The sequence below is a fragment of the Mirounga leonina genome, unplaced genomic scaffold (assembly GCF_011800145.1).
Source record: "Mirounga leonina isolate KUSES-001 unplaced genomic scaffold, KU_Mleo_1.0 Mir_154, whole genome shotgun sequence".
In the NCBI taxonomy this organism is placed as follows: Eukaryota; Metazoa; Chordata; class Mammalia; order Carnivora; family Phocidae; genus Mirounga; species Mirounga leonina.
In genome coordinates, this window is record NW_023270389.1 from 32,719,476 (window position 1) to 32,740,255 (window position 20,780).

Sequence of the window (20,780 nt, forward strand, 5' to 3'; positions counted from 1 at the left end):
GGAGGGTTCCCTTGCCCCCTCTTCAAAATGAGGACAGCTGGGTTTGGGTTTATTATCCTATTCTTGAATCCCGAAGACCATCCTAAGAGTAAGACATGCCCTCTGGAGGGCAAGGACCTGGGGAAACAGGAAGGGAGTTGCTGGGGGAATGGGCATGTCACCAGCTCAGGATACAGAGTGAGAAGGCAAGCTGTATGTAGTATGTTTTGTTGGAGAAATAATTACCTTTACCTGGGAGTGAGGATTTAAGAGGAGGTACTCCTCACCCACCTGTGTTGATGCGAGGGCCCCGGTTTCCTCCCAAGTCTTACTTTATGGGTAGCACCAAGTTTCCCTATTAATCAGGGCAATTAAAAAAAAATAAAGTGATCGTTCCTAGGTTCTCCTGACATACACACATGAAGCAGTTCAACCAAACACAGCATGTGTCAAACCAGTCCTCCAGGAGGGGGCCTACTCTCTTTGGGGGAGTCTGTAATAAGGAATGGCTTGGCTAGTTGTGTGAGTCCCTATCAGCTCTGACAGACCGGGTCCTGATCCAGGGCGAGGAAGGCCACAGGATTTTGGGTGTGTGTGTGAGAGTATATACAGAAACTGTCACACCCACACCCCGCATACCATGACAGGGTGGAGCCATTTGTTGTCCGTACCTTAATCTTTTCATCATTTTCAGAAATACTATGCTTTGACAGTGCTGGGTCCCTAAGGATGCAGCCCAGAAATCCTCAGCCGACCTCACAGGCACCTTTCCAACTACAGTTCCCCTTATCTGCCCCTCACATCTGGGGATCCTGCGCTCCAACCACAGCCATGAATGATATTTATTTCCTTAGGGGAAACAGGGGCCATGTCTAGCTGTGCCTGATTTCCAGAAGTGTATCCACAAGCCGATACCACCCATTCCTATTACCCTCTCTTGGCATTTTGTCAAGTTGCACAACATGGTCAGGGAATTGGGGTTCATAATGAGTTATTATAGTGCTACTTTCCAAAGACATAGTAGAAAAAACAACACTCAATATGGTCTTGAACAACGTTTAATCTCTGATGTTTCAGAAGACACCTGAGGATCTTGAAGGGCCTGAGGGCTGAGCCTTTGAATGTGACTGCTGATCCTGAGGGTGCCGCGTGAGGGAGGCGGCACGCAGCGTGGAATGAGAAGCCAGGGTCAATGCTCTGTTACAGGACAGCAGAATGACCACGGATGAGTCGCTTCCTTTCCCCAACAGTGTGGGACACGAGAGTCTCCTTCCTCTCTAAGATTCTTCCCAGCTCGGATATTATGTGAATAACTAGCAGAGAATGTACTGGGTTGCCTTCCCATAGAAACGGACAAAACTACATGCAGCGGCCGAGACAAAGTCCTCAAATAATTCTTCGGTATTTCTAAAGCCTCAGGGCTTAGACTTCCATCTCAGGGTTGGCCCAGCCCTGGGGTCAGTCGTGTGCGGGCTGAGGTAGGCAGCAGGTTAGGGACAGCAGCGACAGGGATCACTGCACGGTTTGTGATGATAAATTCGCCAGGCCCACGGGCCAGGATCCTCCCCAGTGGAAGCGTGCTGGGTGGTCACTTATCCTGCCTCCTCAGGCCACCCGGAGCCCTCCTGCTCCCAGTCAATGGAGAGTTTTAGTTACAGGGATGTGTCCTGTCCTCGGGACTGGGGACAGTGAGAAGGTAGAGTTGGGGAGGGGATGACAAAGCTACTCCTCCTGGGCCCCGTCCGGAAGTTCAGAACTGAGAGAGGGATCCTGCAAGGTAGGAGCCAGTCTCCTTCCATGCGGGGATTCTGGGAGGCCCACATTTCATATGACCCGGCATCTGCCTAATGCCCCGGCACATCCATTGTCTCATCTGACTTTTTTTCTCGGGCTTAGCCACCTCTGTCCCCTCAGTTCTGGCTGGGCTGAACTCTACCTACGGTAAGAAAATCTCCAACACAAGCAGAACTCTGAGCAATGACTCCTTGTGTCACATAAATAGCTTCAGTGATAAGCTGAAGTGCACCTATGGTACACACACGCACACGCACACACACACATACACGCACACGCACACTGTCTTGTGGAAATCACCTTCAGGATGATCTGGGCAGGCACTCATTGACACAACCACTCTGAATATAAACGTCTGCGTATGCCTGGAGACCCACCTCTTCCTCCCCTTCACCTCAGAGAGAGGAGCGCCCTGGAGAGAAGCCTGCTCGTGCCCAAGCTGTGAGCTGTTGGGTGGGAAAGGCCCCAAGCCTCCTCTTGTATGGCAGGGGCTGTGGGGCTATGCTGGGGGCCATGCTGGGGGCCAGTGACTACTCCTTCAACAGTCCCAGCTTCTTCAGAGCTTCCCTTCTGTGCTCATCAGGGACGCCTTTTGGGGAGATCTTGACACTGACGTAGGGGGGTCGAGGCAGCTTGTCACGGCTCTGTCCTTGGTAGGACAGGCGCTTGGTGCTCTGCTCCCGCTCCAGTTCAGCCAACTTGCCCACCTGGATCCCTTCAAAGTCCTTCCCCGTGCCCAAGGAGGCAGGGCGGGGCCGCGAGTTACGCAAGACATTAGGAGACATCTTGTCCAAGAAGGAGTCTTTGCCCAGAGAGGTGCTGGTTTTGGGGCTGGGGTCTTTCTCAGCCGAGAGGTAGCTGCTCAGCCCCACGCCTGAGCGCTCCAGAGTGTTGGACTTGAAGTTCATCTGTCTCAGGCCAGGGATGTTGCTCTCCTGGAGAGTCAGCCCTGAGTCTGGCCTTGGCTGGGTCAGGGGCCTACTTACCCCAGGGGCCTTAGGGATAGGAACTGGCATGGATTTGGCAGCTGGTGCCTTCCCTGAAGTGGGTTCCTGGGCAGGAATCAAACCCTTGCCTGGAGGAGACCCCTGAGCTGGAGTGGGAGTCGGGGCCTTCCCCGGAGAAGTTCCCTGCCTTGGAGCTGGGGCTGGAGCCTCTCCTCCGGCTGGCACGGTGGCTATGCCCTGAGCTGGAACTGCAGGCTGAACCGGAGCCCGAGCCTGGAGGGGGGCCTGGAGTCGGGTGGAGTTGGCACGTTTACTTAAGTGGGGGCTGGGCTCATCCTGGTCCTGGGGTAGCCCCAGCTTCTCTAGGGCTTCTCGGCGCGCCTTCTTCTGCTCCTGCAGCGAGGACGAGGCCAGGCCCGAGTCTCCGGGACCGGCCTCCGAGTGGCGGGACAGCCAGTTCTGGGGCTCGCTGTGGAAACTGCTTCGACTGCTCTTCAGAACGATGTTGGGTGGCAGCTTCCGGGGCTTAGAGGCTGTGAGGGGGGCCAGCCGGGCACCGGGGTCCCCCCCTGGTGGGACGGGAGCATCTTCGGCGCTCACATTCTGAGATGACGTGGCGGGAGGAGGCCGAGGCTGCCCTAGTTCCCCTGACGAGCCTTTCTCACTGGCCTTTTGGGACATGGCCTCTGAGGAAGTCTCCTTGCTCTCCTGGGGGCGGAGTGACGCGTGGCTCTGCTGCCCGGGCCCCAGGGGCAGGCGGCCTCGCTCGCGTGGCTCGGGCTGGCCGTCCCGGAAGGCCTCTGGCGGAGGGATGGGCACTGTGTCCAACTGCCGGGCAGGCAGCTGGGGGCCGGCTGGAGCCTGGCTGGGCTCACTGCTTTGGCTGACCTGCTCTTTCTTAGGCTCGGGAACGAGCCCCTCCAGTTCCCCCGGGCGGTGGCTATTAGTCTGGGTGGTGCTTTTCCTGAGGTTCTGGTTGCTGCCGATGTGGATATTTCTGGGGAGGCTATAGGAGCCAGACCTGAGGCCCAGGCCTTGGGGCTCAGGCAGATGGGTTGAGCTGGGCTGAGTCCCTCTCCTTGGCTCTGGTCCTTGCTGAACGATCTTCTCCCCTGGATATCCTGTGAGGGTCCCGGAGAACAGGCAAAGAAGAGTAGACAGAGGTGAGAACCCTGCTGCCCAGGGCAAAGCAAATACTTCCTGAACTCTGATCTCCACCTAGCAATGGGTTTTGTTTTTTTGTTGATTCTTTGCTCTTAAAGGGACCACACTGTTGCCTGGATATCATTTAGACTGACAGATGGACACTAAGCAGATTCCTGACAACCGAGGAGTAATTTTTCATGAGGGTTGGGGCAAGAGCAGCCTCACGTAACTCCATGTCCTTGCCTCGAGCTCTTCCTAACCATCTACAGAAACACCAGCATTGGGGAGAGATTCAGGACAGCCCGCCAGCTACCCTGGGGCGGGCGCCCAGGTAACAAAGTTCAGGGGAAGCACTGAACATGAATAGCATCAACAGCCGATGTGCTCTTGATTTGACCAGACTTCTGCCTTCCTCCACCTTCACTCTCTTTTTTTTTTTTTAAGATTTTATTTATTTATTTGAGAGGAGGTGGAGAGCATGAGCCAGGGGGAGGGGCAGAAGGAGAGGGAGAAGCTCCCCACTGAGCAGGGCTTGATCCAGAACCCTGAGATCATGACCTGAGCCGAAGGCAGACGCTTAACTGTCTGAGCCACCCACGTGCCCCCACCTTCACTTTCTATAAGCACCTGAATGATTCCTGATGCTACAGCTGTCCCCACACCAGAAAGTCACATGGGCTCCGTCCTTCCAGCAAGCTAGGCAGGTGCATCGGGCCCACTGGGCCAGAGACTCAGTCTCAGGGAGCCGTGAAGTCCTTGCCCCCATTTAGTGCTCTATCTCCACAGAGGGTCTAACACATTGTCAGTTAAGATTCACTAAATGGATGAATACATGGTTGCAGTCCCGATACCAGTGGGGCTGTCGTCAGGAGTCAAGTGCCCCCCCCACTCTGGGATATATGGCCCCACAGTCATGGCCACACTTGCGTGTCATCCTGGCCCCATTCTACGGAGCCTCACTACTACTGGCTACCACACTCTCTCCCAGGAGCCTCGAGTTGCCACCCACTGAAGTTAAGGGAGCCCTTCCCTCTTATCTCTTGCAACCTGATCCTCCTGGATCACCCAGATTAGCTCTCCAGACTCACTTAGTGTCCCCAGAGCAACCACCCACCGCTCCCCAAATCCCTCCCGCACCTCTGTGGTCATGTCTCTTCAGAATTTCTCTGTGAGAGGACGGGAGCTAGTCAAACGCTTTTCCCTCCAGGCCTTCTATGAGACTTCATAGAAAGACAGAGGAAGCTGGCTTGTCAGCAGTCCCTCCTCCTCTCCAGGACAAGACCTTAATTCTAACCAGGAGTGTGGAGAGGAGTGCTGTTGTTTCTTCTGCCCGTGACCCTTAGAGCACAGGGCAAGCGAGGTACAAAGCAGCCATAAAGATGTACTGGTTTTCTGGGTCTGCCCAAGGTGCCATCCCAGACAGTCTCTCTTACCCTGGGGAGCAGGCTGGGTTATGGGCAGAGCTCGGGGGCCTTGAGGAGCTGTGTCTTGCTCAGACTCGTCAGTGGACAGTCCACTGTCAGCCTCAGTGTCCAGTGAGCCGATGGTCTCCTCCAGGAAGAGCAGACACTCTTTCTCTTCAGCGGACAGGAAGTCGTAGCTGCTATCACTCTGGAATGAGGCGTGGAGGACAGAGAGGGAGAGGGAGCTGTGAGAGGGAGCTCCACAGAAACTGGTGGGGCTGAGAACCACCCGTGTCCTGAAGGAATGCTGAAGAGCTGGAAACCCTTCTGAGAGGCTTCTCCGCAAACGTGCGCTGCAGGGATTGCCTCCTGAAACTGCAGGCACAGACGGGGCAGACACTGCCGGGCTGTTGGCCTGCTAGCACTCAGCGCTGGGCAGCCAGATGGCAACCGACCTTTTTCACCCAGTCCCGGCTGCAAGACTTAGGGGAACAGATCAGAAGCAGTCCCAGGTTCTAATTCCAGGTCCTCTGTGTGACCTGTGTCAAGCGCTTCACTTTGTGGGTCTCTGATTTAGCCCTAAGTGACATGGACAACATAATGATTTGACCTTAAACTTGAATGGTATTGTTTTTAACTTTTCAAAGGACTTTTGCATCCGCGATCTGGTATGTCAAGGGCAGTATGAGGACAAACAAGAAACTGCCGCCAAGCACTGGCTGTCAGGCCAATGGGAACAGTGGCATGACTAGCCACAGATACATTTACTGAATAATTTATACTTGACTTTGAAATGCATTCCATACAGGACTTTTTCCTTCGTGTATTTACTTTCTTGGTGGCATTTGGCTCTGGCTAACATTCAAATAATTGTGCATTTCTTAAGCAAATATTAACTTGAAGGGGGGAGGGGAGAGAAACTGGATGGGTATGGGAGGAGGAGAAAGCAACTTAGTGTGAAATATCAAGTAGATATTAGAGTAAATAATTGTCATGATGAAAAAGCACATAGGGATATTTGGAAAAAAGTGTTATGGCCATTTTAAATGGTTATTGCTTATGTTCTACAAGGCCAGCAAGATCCAGAGAATGGTCGCTCTCTCTAAAGTTGAAGGTTGAAGGGAAAACCAAAAGGGCAAATGGAAATGTAAGAAATTTGGCTTGAGTCCCTTCCTGGCGTGTATCTCAACCCTCTTCCTAATATTTGAGATACTTTAGAGTTATATATTCTCCAGACCCGCTCAGATGGCCGGGGAAGATTTTGAGACAGCCCTAAATATATCCTGGGAGATGGTTGTCAGAATAACCCTACCAGTTCCCCTGGCTCCTTAAAGAGCCATCTGTCAGTTGACAAAAGTGAGGCTTACATGTCAAAGGAAGCCCTACATGTAGCCCTTGGAAGCCCTGAAGTCGATTCCAGGGGTTCCCTGAACAAAATCTTCTTTACTGCCCTTTTCTTCCTAAACTAGCCTTGCCAAAGATAAGCCAACTCTGAATTTCTCCTTTGTGGAGGATGCACTTTGAAAACCTTTAATCCCTGCCACTGGACAATCCCTGTCCAGTAGTATGTGACTGCTCAAATTGGCCTCAGCCTAACAGAAACAGAAAGATGTCTCTGGGGTCCCATCATCTCAGGTCAAAAAGAAGTGATATACAGATTGTGGGCACTTTGGAGTGTGTGTGTGTGTGAGAGAGAGAGAGAGTGCACTGCTTTCTCTACTCAATTTTTACATATCAAAACTCACGGACTATATTAAACATCTTTGACATTTGGTAGAGATCCTTATAATCCTTAAATTTCCAAGTACCTCTATAGGATATAAAGCAATAAAGTATAAATTCTCAAGGGTTATTATGTACATGATGAACAGCAAGAACAAAGGCAAGCTTACATATGGACATACGGCGGACTTCACTCTTTCACACCAGCCTTACGGCAACTGAGATTTACATTCATTCCCAGAAAAATTACAATTTACTACATGCCACACTCACTGTTAAACACAATGACTCTGGAAGATTCTGAATCGCTGCTCATAGAGATAGGCTACTTCTTTTCTACATAGAGGCATGTGCTAAGTGCTTTATATGCATGTCTTGTACTCTCCCGGAGGACCCTATGATTTCGGTGTTTACATTATCCCCACCCAAAAATTGAGGAGACTGAAGCTTACAGAAATTAAGTAATTTGCCCAAGGCCATTCGGCTTATAGGTAGAGAATTCAGACCTGCTTGGCTCCAGAACCCAGGCTCCTAATCACTCTTTTCTCTTTGATCTTCCTAAAAGGAATGTAGCTTGCTGCAGGAGACTTCGGGAATACCTGTGCTCCAGGGATCTACCATCCATCCTTTCCACCAGGAGCTCAGATCACTGGCCCTCGCTCTCACCTCAACTTAGCCCCCAGTGAATGAAAACCGAGAGCAAGTCTCATCTGTCCTCCTGCTCTTTGGGGCGGTCCCACCTTATTCTCTAGAAAACCAGGGTGAATCAGAGGCAGAAATACCAACTGGTGTGATTCACTTCCTGAGGAGGAAGATGAAAGCGGAGGAGCAGTGAGGCCGGTGGTGGGCAGGGCGGGCGCGGGGCGGGGCGGGCGTGCAGAGAGCCGGCCAGGCGGCAGGACCGAGAGTACGTACAGATCCAGAGCGGGTGGACGTGGTGCTCATGATGCTGTCACAGCTGCCGATGTGGGTCACGGGTTCCGAGCCAGGCCCCGCTGGCCACAGCTCGCTCTGGGGCATCGCCCGAAGCAAGGTGCGGGGGGGCGGTGAAAGGGGCTCCCAGAGGGGAAGCGGAGGGAAGTGGAGAGTGTCCCAAGCCGGCCTGAAAAGAGAAGAATCAAAGCCACGTGTGAGCCGAGCTGAGGCTCTCTGGCAAGGCTCTGCCCAGGCCCTGGAGCAGCGTGGCGGCAGGGACGCCCAGCAAGCAGAGAGCTGGAAGGGGCCGTGAACAGCCGTCACCCAAACCTCCCGGCCTGCGTGGAAGGACACAGAAGCGGGCTCGGGCACGTGCAGAAGGGCGGACTTAGCGCAGGTGGGGAGGGCCGGGCAGGGCGTGGGGGCGGGGAGCAGTCCAATCAGAAAGGAGATTCCATCACTCCTGGTGGCCTTCTTTCTCTGAATCAGGGGGCTTAACCTACATTTCCATCACTCCAAACAGTACATGGGTTCTGGAGGCAGTCAGATCTGGATTCAAATCCCACTTCCACCATTTCCAGTTATGTGACTTGAGGCAAATTACTCTTTGACTCCGTTTTTCTCATTAAATCGGGTGAATGTAGGGTTAAATGAGAACAGTTAGCACAGCTTAGTTGGTAGTAAATACTTAATGAATAAGATAAGAACTGCTACTGTTCTTGTAATAAGAAAAAGGCAAGATCCATCTAGGATCAAAACAAACTGAAGTAAGGCAACAAAAGTTTAGAAAAGAAGGGTTTGGGTTAAATGGGAGAGAAGGAACAGGGTCCTCAGTAGTACCAACCACATAGGGTTGTCGCGAACAAATACTGATATACTGCACATAAAACACATTGTGCAGTAACTGTTCGCTGCCATCCGAGCCAACACCATCACCATCACCCCCCTCCACCCCCCACAGCCACCATCAATCACCTCCCTAGTCTGGGAGGCACGCACATGAGCCCAGAGGCTGACACAAACCCAGTTTCCCTCTTGGGCACCACCCCTCGATGTTGCACTTATTTCCAGTGAAGTTCCCTAAACTCTGTCAAATGAACAAGAGAAGTGGCCTATTTGGCTTCCCCCTGACTCCAACTCGTAGGGGGAAAAAAGTTCCTAATTCACTGTACCACCAGTAATAGCAAAGGAAGGCAATACTATCTTCCTTCTGAAAATTTCAGTCAAGGTCTGAAAAGGCCAGAGGTGACTCTCTTATGTTAAAATGAAATCCTGGAAGAATTTAGTTTAAAAGACAGTTGCAAGGTCAAATTGAGAATTTGGGGAGAGCTAGAATCGGAATCCAGTTTGTCTGGTTCTGAATCCCTATTTTTCCTGTGACACCATGCTATATTTTTAATCCCCTTTCCTACCCTCCCAATACTAGATAAAATGTCCTAGGAAAACTGTGTTCTATAAATAGAAATAGATCTTGGGACCTGGGGTTTGGATCTCAGAGAGGTTGTCCCTTCGGCCCCTGCTAATAACTGCTTCCAGGTCCAAGTCAGTTTTGGGCTGTGCTGGGTGAGTCAGCCTGCCAACCCCGTAGAGCGGAGAAGCACGCAGCCTCATGGAGCTCCTCTCCTGCTTTGGGGGAGGCCTGCAAGTGGGGCAGGTAGGGAGGGGCAGGACAATGGGGAAAGAAGAGGAAAAAATCCCAGTGAGCCAGACACACGGAGTTCGTAAGGGTCCAGACCCTCTCAGGAGATAGAGACAGGACCAGAGGGGACAGAGACGCCAAAGAAACCTAGCAATAAATCAACATCGGGTAAAGTAGTCCTTCAGGTTTCTTCATGAGGTTACTTTCCCAATCCCCAGAACTCCAAAGAAACAGAAACATGAGAAATCATGTGGATGGAATTCAGTCACCTCAGCCATCCACTCCATTCATGACTGTTTAGATCCAGAAGGTACTAACTCATTCTTAACAATATGTAGGGCTGAGGCCATTACAGCCAAAGAGATGCATTGCTCAGAAGCCTAGGCACACAGAAGGTGCTCAGAAAATGCTGGACAAATAAACTCGTCATCTGTTCTAGTAACTGTTGAGTTAAGCTGTTGGAAGACCTCTTTTTTGTTGGCTCTTACCCTATTACTATAAACTCTTTCCTATGTATTTTATTTCCCTGAGGATAGATGGCTCAATGGAATTGGGGCAATGCTTCAGTTAAACTAACATTTATAAGCACCTAAGAGACGTGGGGCAAGCAAAACTTATAAGGCAAAGGCATGCTTTCCAAGTAGTCATTGTAAATCCAAGGGTCTAGTTTTTGGCTCGAGTTTTCTTAAAATCTTTCTGTAAAATCATAATTATTAATTATTAATACTGTAATTAATACAGTAATTGTTAATACTGTATTAATCACTGTAGTTAATATAATATTCTCTGTGAATGGGTGACCAGATGTTGCCTCTTCTTTTCAAAAACAATTACTGCCTTTGTTCTTCTAAGTACTCTTCGGACTGTATGGTGGCTCGCTAGCCTCTCCTTCCTCCCGGGGCAACCTATCACACTCCCATTTTGGAACTAAGTAGCTGGAAGTAACTAAAGTAGCTGGAAGTGAGAGAAACAATATGAATTGCACTGCTTCAAAAACACATAGCACCGTATAGCTTACAAAGTGCTTTCGATATGCTAATGAGATCTTTAAAATAGCCTGATAATTAAGGCAAGATGCGATATTTTCTCCTTTGACAGATGAGAAATTTGGGGCTCTTTCCACTTCCCCTTCCAAAGGGAAGCAGGGGAGGACCTATAACAGCATGTGGATTGCAGCCCCTCCAGGGATGCAAGAGGGCCATGGACCTAAAGAAGGGTCATCAGCCACCCCTGGCTAAACACGAAAAGCCCTAAGATCACCCTTCTCCTTCTACTTCACACCTTAAACCCTCAAAATCATCTGATTCCGCTTTATGATTCCAGGCCAGCTTTTTGCCCCCATGATAGATATTTCCAGAGTAAACAAATGACACCAAATGTCACTGAAGATCATGTCATCAGGCACTAGGGAATCCCCGCAGAGCTGAATCTGAACCCAAAATCAAGACCAAATGAGCTCTAAGGTGCTTGCATCTTGTCTCCAGGCCTCATTTTCTGATCCAAAGAGCCAGAACCATTAAGAGTCTCCTCTCTTGGGGCGCCTGGGTGGCTCAGTCGGTTAAGCGTCTGCCTTCAGCTCAGGTCATAATCCTGGAGTCCTGGGATCGAGCCCCCCATCGGGCTCCCTGCTCAGCAGAGAGCCTGCTTCTCCCTCTCCCTCTACCGCTCCCCCTGCTTGTACTCCCTCTCTCTTTCTCAAATAAATAAAATCTTTAAAAAAAAAAAATAAAGAGTCTCCTCTCTTTGTCCCACCCTTCCACTCTCCTTCGCCACTTTGGCCTACCTGGATGCTGCATTTCCTTTCACCAACTTTACAACCTTGAAACTTGGGGACTATTTCAGGGCAGCCATCGAAACCTGAGGTATTCCTACCTGATAAGAAGCCTGAGAAACAAGCAAAACTCTCAAGGTGAGAGTTTGGTATCTTTTAACCCTTGACCTCTTTGGAGGATTTGAGGGGAGGAGGAAATGGGTTATGAAATACGCACAGCCTATAGTCAGGGCGACCCGTGCAAAAGACATTAAACATTAACTACTCCACTGAAACCAGCCAAGTCTTGGAGGAAAGTAAATAAAGAGCATGAGGAATTCTGGCATGGGTCGGGGAGTCGGGGTGCGCAGGGCTCCAGCCCCATTCCTCTTTGTACCCTCTAAACAGGCCCAAATCCCCCTTGTTACCCTCCTCCCCTGAGCCCACCCCCATATCTTTCAAGAGCTCAACTTCTCTCCCAAAGAGTCAAAGAGATTTCCTATTTCTCTCAGACCACGTGTCTCTCCTTCTTGCTGACTGTCCAGAAATATGCCTCAGGCTGGGGAACATCCTAAGAAAAATGCCAGGAGGACTATAAGTTGCACCACGTGTATATGCTTCTCCATGAGCACATGGCCAAGTTTCTGAGTGTGTTTAGTCAACATTATAATCTCCTATTTCACAGGTGGGTTTGAGGCAAAGGGTGGGTCGACCTATCTTCTGCACAGAAGAGCTTTGTTCGACACTGCAGGTTATCTTATCACTGACAAGTTCACCATGGATGGCAGCCCTCAGTCAGTGAGTTTGGTGGGCTGGTTCTGTGGTGTGGGCTCAGCTAAAACCGAAAGCTCCGGTCGCCAGGACTGGAAACCCACATTTGCTTAGGGCTTGCAGGCCCTGGGAGCCTGGCACGGGGGTCTTCCCACTTCACTCTTTCCTGCCGCAGGAGGAAAAGAGGCGAAGTTAGGGGCCAGAATGTAACACCTCCCTGCGCAAGGTGGATAATGGAGAGCTGACTTGCTACTCTGAATTGACTTTGACATCCAGCTTCTTTGTGCAGGTAAACCTGCCACACATTCTGTCAGCTGGGACACCTGGAGGAAGACAAGACAAGCCACCACAGTGGTCTGGTTCTTCTGTCTGTGGACTCCGCCACCCTACTTTGGCCCGAGCCCCACTGAGAACTCCTACCAGTTTCGAGGTACTACTATGCAATGTTAATGTGGGTGGGGTCCTGGCACAGCCCAGCAAGCGGCTTTCTATTTGCCAGTCTCTGTGTCTAATAGCAGGCAAAGTCGGAACATTAACTGAGTTGAACCTTTTAACTAGATTATCCGTGGGTTTTCCAAAGACGAACTGGTAGTCTGAGTTGGAGTTTTCTGAGCCTCACATCCCCTTACAAACAACCTAGCACACCTCATACCTTACACGCTTGTCCACAGAGAGCTCCATTATCACGGTACCATTATTGAACACACACACACACACACACACACACTGCACCCTTTATTTAAATAAAGATAGACATTGAGTTGATAAAGCCAGGGGAAAATTTCCTTTTGGAAATGCAATGGAGAAACTAAGGCACTTTTCTCCCCTGGGTGATCCCCCATTTTAACTCCCTGTACTCTAACTCTTCCTTTCCAAAATCACAACTCAGTTTCAATTGCTCAGAGATGGAAATTTCCAAAACAAACCTATTTTATTTTTCTTGTTGTCTGCAAAATATGCTTATCCAATGAAATAGGCAGATGAAAAAAAATAGGCATCTCAGCCCTGGTCTCCACAAAAACATTCCAACCTTAAGAAGCTATCAGTCTACTCTGCTCCCAGACTGGCCTTACAGAGTTGAGGAACAGAGAGGAAAGCCCCCTGGCTGGGGTGCACAGAGCTCCCCACAACCCTGTGGCTCTGACTTCCCACAAAGCACCCCTTCTTGTTGCAGAATAAGCAATAGTTGGTTAGTGATTAACTCACCTTCACTGGATGAGGGGCTGAAGAGAGGAGAGAAATACCCTTTTATTGCCAAGGGTAGAGACGGAGGCAGAGACTGCTTCCCCTGCCTTCCACCGTTTTCTTCTTTTGACCTCCTCCAGACTTACCTGGACAGGTAAATGTTTCATCCGTGCTGCCCCACCCCACCCTGCCACTGACTCACAGCCAATCCCAGTCTTCCCTCCCTACTTCTCATTCCAGCTGTTTCACTGGGAGGGCGTGGGAGGGGGATGGGCAGGGCCAGGCTGCTCTCATGGAGCCAATCATCTCTTGCCCTCCCCTTCCCTGGTTAAAGCCAATACAGAAAAAAAAAAAGAAAAGAAATAGGAAGGCTGGAAGGAGAAGAGACACGTTTGGGCTCAGACTGGAAGAGGAGAGTTGGCAGGGAGGGAGCAGGCAAAAGACATTATTTTAAATTTTCAATACGAAGAAACACAGACAGGCAGTATGCTTTTCTTTGTGTCTGTTGGAAACGTGATTTTCTATCTAGAATTGCTTTCCTTTTCTTGGAGGTAGGTATTCCCTGGAATTCTCCAAGTTAAAAGCCACTGGGGCCAGTTTTGTCAGTAGCTTTTCTAGCTGTGCAGAAGCACTTTCACCGTCAAGCCTCTTCCTAGCGGCTCTTACTACTAGCACCTCCACTCAGGACTGCTGGAAAAGGGGTGTAAGCCTGCTGGAGCTGAGACACCCTTGCCCCCACTGCTTGGCAATGACCTTCTTAACCTCATTTAGTTCTGGGGGGCATGAAACTGTTTTCTCTCCCAAGAGGCCCCTGTACTGATGAAAAAGTGGCTGGACAGCCTCGAAGGAGGGAACGTGCATGCTGTCATTTGGGTCTCTGGTCTCTTTCAGCTGTTCCTGGAAGGTAGCAATGAATCTGAAGACCTAAAAACAAAATAAGCTTCCAACCAGTGTAGTGACCTGTCTCCTTCCATAGGCAGACTCTTTGCATCTGTTGTTAAAACAACCTGATGAGAGTAGGGAGAAGGAAGTAGGTGGAAGAAATCACTGCTTTCAGGAAAACACCTCCCTCCAGGTGTGGAGGCCACTTTTACCAGGTAGGACTTTTGCCTGGAAGCTCGATTTTCCTACATAGAGGTTATCCTTGATACCAAAAGGGCAGGAAGAAAAATTAAAATCAAAGCATATAATAATCGCCAACATTTATTGAGCTCTTGCTATGTACCAGGTATTATGTTGTGCTGAGCATTTTCATGCATCATTTCATTTAATCTTTATTTCAACTTCAAAAGGTAGGCACTATTAATATACAAATTTTACAGGGTGGTGAAATAACTTGGATAAGATCACTAGCTAGGAGGTAGCAGAGCAGGGATTTCAATTCAGGCAGTACGATGTCTAGCTTGCCATGCGTCAGTATGATGCCAGTCTGCCTCTGTTTTGGAGAAATTCCCAAGTAGGAAATGTAATTTGCAGGCCTAATTCTAACAATTAGATTAATCCTTTCCCATCTCATTGCTGTCTTGTAGCCATTCATATCTCTATTAACAAGATGACACATGCCTTTCAATCTTTTCTCTTCCTGTGATCACGGTTGGGTAGGAAATAAGAAGTGCAATGATGCTGGGGCCAAGACAGAGAAGAAATTGGGAAGGACTAGTGAGGAGGAAGGAGGAAGCCTGAGATAACCAAGTACCCTATCAGCAGCATATGGGTAACGAGCTGACTGAGCATTGAAGGGTGGCGACCTCTCTTCATGGTGTGTCACTCAAACATGCACGATGTCATAGTAGTAACAAAACAGGAAAGGCACCTCCATCCACATCAGCAGGAGTTCAGTGCAACTAGAGTTACACCCATGGATGGAATCACTGAAGTTGATCCAGCTTCACAGGTGTGCGATTTGAACATTTGCTAGAAAAATGAATTTGACTCATGAGCATTAACTTCAAAGATGATAGCACAGTCTTGTTTGCGAACAAACACAGTTTTTCAGTTTATAATAAAATTAGTATAATCAGGAAGGGCTCCTTTCTTTTCACAGGTAGAACTAGGGACATAGACAAAATGATTGTTCTGTTCCTCTCTTTCCTTTTAGACATACATCTCTTATTGAAAATTATGAAATATTTCAGATGCCCTGGCATAACAGACACCACTGTACCAACACCCAGTTCAAGAAATAGAACATTACAGCTGAAGTTACTTCCAAGATTTGCCCTCCCTTCCCTCCTACCTCCTCAAAACACACATATGCCCCCACTGAATTGAACCGCTATCCTGAATTTGAATGTTCTTCTTTCTCCATATCTTTAGATGTTTTACCCTGGAATCTTTTTTGCTTTGCTTTTTTTGTTTTTGCTTGGAAAAATACCAAGTCTCTAAAGGAGACCTGGACCAGGGGAAAGACAGGCCTTCCAAAATCAAACACTTGAAGGACTAAGGCTCCACAGTTGATGTAGGTCATCGTTTGAGGAGGAAAGTGTCATTGCTTTTTGTATATGAATTCCTGTTTGATGACCTGACTCTGTGAAAACTAATTATGGTCCAGTTCACCTGACTCACCTATGTCCTCCCTCCTTCTCCAGCCTGTATGTTGTTTTGGTATGGTCATCTCCTTGACAGACAGAGGCTAGTGTATGGTTTCCTTCCTCAGTACAATCTCCTACTGAGGTATCTCATTTCCCCTACCCAAGTGCATTTCACACACACACACACACACACACACACACACACACACACACTACTTCAAAACCAAAATGTACCATAATCATTGGTTAATCTTTCCTCTTTGGGTCCCTTATAAAGTTGAGTTCTCGCAAAATAGCTGTAGACCTCCAATCTAAACATTCATGATACTTATTCATTCACATTATAGTCACATCCTATCAGTGCCTTTCTTCTCCCTTTCCTCTCCAAAGGAAAAATGAAGGGACTTTGAACATGTTTTATCACCATCCTTAAGAAACAAAGGGTGCCCACCAAGTTCACGGTATTGAGCATGATACTGTATGCTGGGTCTGAGTGTTTTTCCAACATATCAGGGGAAGGAGAGGTTTTATTCCTCAAGTAGTACCAAGAGCTGTCTTTAAAGAGAAGACAACTAGAGAAGGGTTCAGATGAGGGTGATTATAATTTGGCTATAAGCCATGGAATTGATTGGCCATATTAAGACATCAAATAGATCACCAAGTTTTCTTACCAAAGTGGTATTAGTGTTAAGCCTAAAATAATTAGAGGAGAACTAAAGGGTGTAATTAAGAGGGTTTGGATGAAGAAATTCTGAAATTAATCATTAAGTAGTTCTTGGGAGTAGATTTTTTTTTTCTTTCTTTTTTGAGATCAGTATCTCTTTGGCCCACCTACCATGGAAATTTGGAGGATTCAGTAGTCCTTTACCTTCTAGTGCTAATGAAAGTTTGAGATCTGAGATCATCTATTAGGATCAGAGAGTTTTGTAAGTAATGCCAAATCTTAACATGTTCAAAATTGAAATCATCTTGTCCCCCTGCCCCCGACCCCAAACATGTCCCCTTTCCCCATGCCAGCTAATTGCATTGCCATATTCTCAGCCAGACTCCATGCTTCATAGAGTCCTCCCCTATCTCCTGTGAGATCATTCCAGCTCTTCGTGCTCTCTAGTCTGCTTCAGGATTGCACTAGTTATCTGGTCATGGACCACTGAAGATGTGAAGAGACCACAGGAAGGTCTTGTTTCACATCTTCCATTTTATAGATGGATCTATAGATTATCTGAGTTGTTGATCCTCTCAATAAATGGATGCATTTTCATAGCATTCAGGACTAAATTCCAAGTCCGCATGTGACACAGAAAGACCTTCATGAGCAGACCTTACATGCTTCTCCTCTCACATATTCATCCATATTGTTTATTACAGTCACATCTAATATTTCTGAAACTGCCATGCTTTCATGTTTCTGGGCCTTTGCACATGCCGTACCCTCTGCTTGCACCCATTCCTATGATGCCCTCCTGGCTTAGTCTTATCCTTCTTTCAAGTTTCAACTCAAGTTCCACCCTCTTTTGGAAAGGAATGTTAGGTGCTGCTTCACTGTAATCTCCTAACACAGCATATACATCTCTGAATTTAACCCACTAGGATGTAACTGTCCTCTTTTTCTCCCTGTAAAATTTGAATTCATGAAGAACATCAGATACTTCTGAGTATGACTCCTCTATTGTATTATAGTAGTTACATATTAATGCCAAAACTGATGATGAACTTTTTAGCAACTGAAGTCCTTTACTTAAGAAAATTGCCCTAAAAACTTCATTTTTGGAGATCGTGTTGGTAGACAAGTCATCTACTGCCACAGATTTGCTTATTATTTTTTCTAAATCTTGTCTTTTGACATACTATTACCCTGTGCCTTCCCATTCCCATCACATTTACAAACCTGCTTTCCTTTGCACCCATCTTCTTCTTTTCTTTTGGTACAACAAAGAAAATGTTTTTCCCTTAAAACCCCATCATCCATGTGTGCTCTGGATCTCATCTCACAAACTCTATCCTTGCATTCCTCTCTCTTACATCATCTTTTTGACCTTTCTACTAAACTAATGCCCATCAGGGGGTGCCCAGGTCGCTCAGTCGGTTAAGTGTCTGCCTTCAGCTCAGGTCATGATCTCAGGGTGCTGAGATCATCGAGCCCTGTGTTGGGCTCCCTGCTCAGCAGGGAGCCTGCCTCTCCGTCTCCCTCTGCCCCTCTCCCTTGCTTGTGTTCTTTCTCTCTCTCTCTATCAAATAAAATCTTTTAAAAAAGAGTTAAAAAAATAATAATGCCCATCAGCATTCGAATATACAACATTTATGTGTAGTGTTTCTGGAGCCACTTGCTGGTTTGATTCTTTGCTTCTTCATGTAAATAAATGCTATGACAGGTGGGCTCTGAGATACTATGTGTACTTTTCCTTTTCTATTTATCTTTTTTGTCCTTCCATTCTTGCCCACTGTGTAGGTGTCCTCTCAATACTTTCAAATATAGTAGCATATCATTAGTTTCATCGTGAAGAAACATTTTCCAGAGCATTCTGATTTACTTCCATCTGGATAGGTTTTTCTGTAGCCTGTTGCATGGCTGTCATTTTCATATCTGTCTTCATCATCCTACTGGAAAATATCCTTTCACTTCTTTCTTTTGTTGGAGTAACTGGATCTCATATCTCCCTCTTTCCTGAGTTAGTTCTCTCAGTTTGGTAAAACACATTTTCCAGTAGTTTCCCGAGAAAGTGTGTAAGATCATACATGTCTGAAGTATTGATATTCTAGCCACACATTTGATTGATAGCTTGTCAGGGTACAGAATTTTAGATTAGTATCTGCTAGCTTTCAGTGCTGTTATTGCAAAGCCCAAAGCATCTATGATTCTGAGTTTAAGGCTTTCTCTTTGTTTTCAGTATTCTGAGTTTTCATAATGATGTGTTTTGGAGTGAGTCTATATTCTGGATACTCAGTAAATTCAGTCTGGAAATTCATGACATTCCGTATTTTCTTGAATTATTTCTTTGATGAATTCCTACTGTCCATTTCCTCTCTCTCTCTCTTTTTGTTGTTGTTTTTGGGTGTTATTGGACAACCTCCTGGACCTCAACCTCTTTGTTTTGCTACTGAGCAATTTCTTAAAATTTATCTACAACTTTCTCTTGCATTTTCAATTTCGAAGAATTATTGTTTGTTCTCTGAATTTTTATTACATTTTCTCCAGTTTCATTGATGCAAAATCTTCTCTTATTACTTTAAGAACATATATGTAAATATGTTAGTGTTTTTCTGCCTCTATATAGTCTCTATTTTCTCCAAGTTACTTTTTTTTTCCTGTTTGTTTTGGCTTCTGTGTTTCTTATTAAAGAATATATTCAGATGCCTGATGATTCTTGGCTATCCACTCAAATTTAAGAATTTGCCAACAAAAAGCTAATTAAATTTTGAGGCATAGCTGGAGCTGGTTGACTGTAGACGTTGCTAGAGAGTGATCTCATAGGACCATTTGGTTGGAAAATCTTTGATGCCAATATCTTTAGTATCAAAATGGCCTGTTTGGAATCCTCAGAGAAGAGTTTTCCAATATCCTTCCTGAAGTGCATAATTCTGGCAGCTCTCATTCTTGGAGCCTAGTGGCAGAGGAAGGTTATTGCTCTCAGCATCTAGCGTATAAAAACATCACTTCATCCCCTTAGTTTTAGTACAGAGACCCTACTTATCCTGAGAGGGGATGTAGCAAGCAAGCTCTTAGTTGCTCCAAGTGGGAGAGAAGATGGGAGAGGTCTTACTGTTCCTTAACCAGACTCTTCACCCATCTTCCTGATTTTTTCCCCACCTCTGTTTTCAGGGGTACTAATGTCACCAATTCTTGAATTTTTGAGGGGGATCTCCATGGAAAAAAGTAGGGTCGCTGGCTTAGGATCAGCTTTTTCAAATCTGCTAGGTCAGTTAATACTCATCCAACTGCTGTCTAGCTTCCAAAATTTTGTTGCTGTTTTTTAATCCCACCATCCCTTTGTCCTTCAGAGTTTATGCCTTTCAATAAATCTCATAGAGTTACTGTGAAGATTACATGAGATAATACATGAAAAATGCTCTCAACATTGTAAGCATTCAACAAGTGCTATTATAATTATTGCCATCATCACTTAAAAAGGTTACTACAGTAGCCTCCTCCTAACTGGTCCTCCACTTCCATTCTTGCCCCCTTCAATCCATTCTCTACAGAGCAGTTGAAAGAACTTGGGAGAAACATAAATCTGATGCTTTCCTTAATATGCTATAATGTCCTCCCAGTTACCTTAGGATAACTTTATTTTTTTATTTTTATTTAATTTTTTATTTTTTAGAGAGAGAGAGAAAGCATGAGCTGGGGGCTGGGGAGGGACAGAGGGAGAGAATCTTAAGCTGACTCCATGTCCAGCACGGAGCCCCACACAGGACTCAATCTCACAATCCAGAGATCATGACCTGAGCCGAAATCAAGAGTTGGATACTTAAACAACTGAGCCACCCAGGCACCCTAGGATAACTTTATTCTTAAGTTATACATTGATTCCATTCATTCACATGTTCATTCATACAAATATGTAATGAATATCCACTATGTGCCAGTACATTGTTAGGTGCTGAGAATACAATCGTAGTAAGGGAGAACTGGTCCCTGCCCCTGTGGACAAACTATTTGGGGACACACATATAAAATGAACAAACAAGTAAAATGTGGCAAGTATGCATTCAGGTAAGTGCTTAATATAGCTTATTGATGATGCAAATCTGGATCCTTGCTTGCTTCTAAAAACTTCATCTAATGTCCCTCTTTTCCTGTGTATCACACTATGGCCAGACTGGCCTGGAAAATGTTTCATTTCCTCCTGCAATATAGGGTTTGCAAATGCTATACCCCTTACTTGGAATGCTCTTCTTACTCTTCAAATGACTAACTCCTATTCATGCTTCAGGTTTCAACTTAAGTCACTTTCTCAAAAAGACTTTCCCAGATTCACCACTTTTAATTAGAATCTC

At 46.9% G+C, this 20,780-nt stretch overlaps 1 protein-coding gene across 1 annotated transcript; it reads right to left on the bottom strand.

Annotated features, from left to right (window-relative positions):
- Nucleotides 1–221: 221 nt before the first annotated feature.
- CUNH1orf116 (chromosome unknown C1orf116 homolog) lies at nt 222–8,046 on the bottom strand. The gene is made up of 3 exons (XM_035010418.1): nt 7,907–8,046; nt 5,300–5,477; nt 222–3,841 (listed from the first exon to the last, which is right to left on the bottom strand). The coding sequence occupies exons 1-3, from the start codon at nt 8,009–8,011 to the stop codon at nt 2,304–2,306; spliced, it is 1,821 nt and encodes a 606-aa protein (XP_034866309.1). The 5' UTR covers nt 8,012–8,046; the 3' UTR covers nt 222–2,303.
- Between the last annotated feature and the right edge of the window lie 12,734 nt (nt 8,047–20,780).

What these genes read in the sequence shown, in the direction of transcription:
- CUNH1orf116 (XM_035010418.1), bottom strand. Translation starts at nt 8,011, where the DNA reads ATGCCCCAGAGCGAGCTGTGGCCAGCGGGGCCTGGCTCGGAACCCGTG. An exon ending in CGTCCACCCGCTCTGGATCT is followed by an intron (nt 5,478 to 7,906) that starts GTACGTACTCTC and finishes GCCTCATTCCAG; the next exon opens with AGTGATAGCAGCTACGACTT. An exon ending in AACCCAGCCTGCTCCCCAGG is followed by an intron (nt 3,842 to 5,299) that starts GTAAGAGAGACT and finishes GGACCCTCACAG; the next exon opens with GATATCCAGGGGAGAAGATC.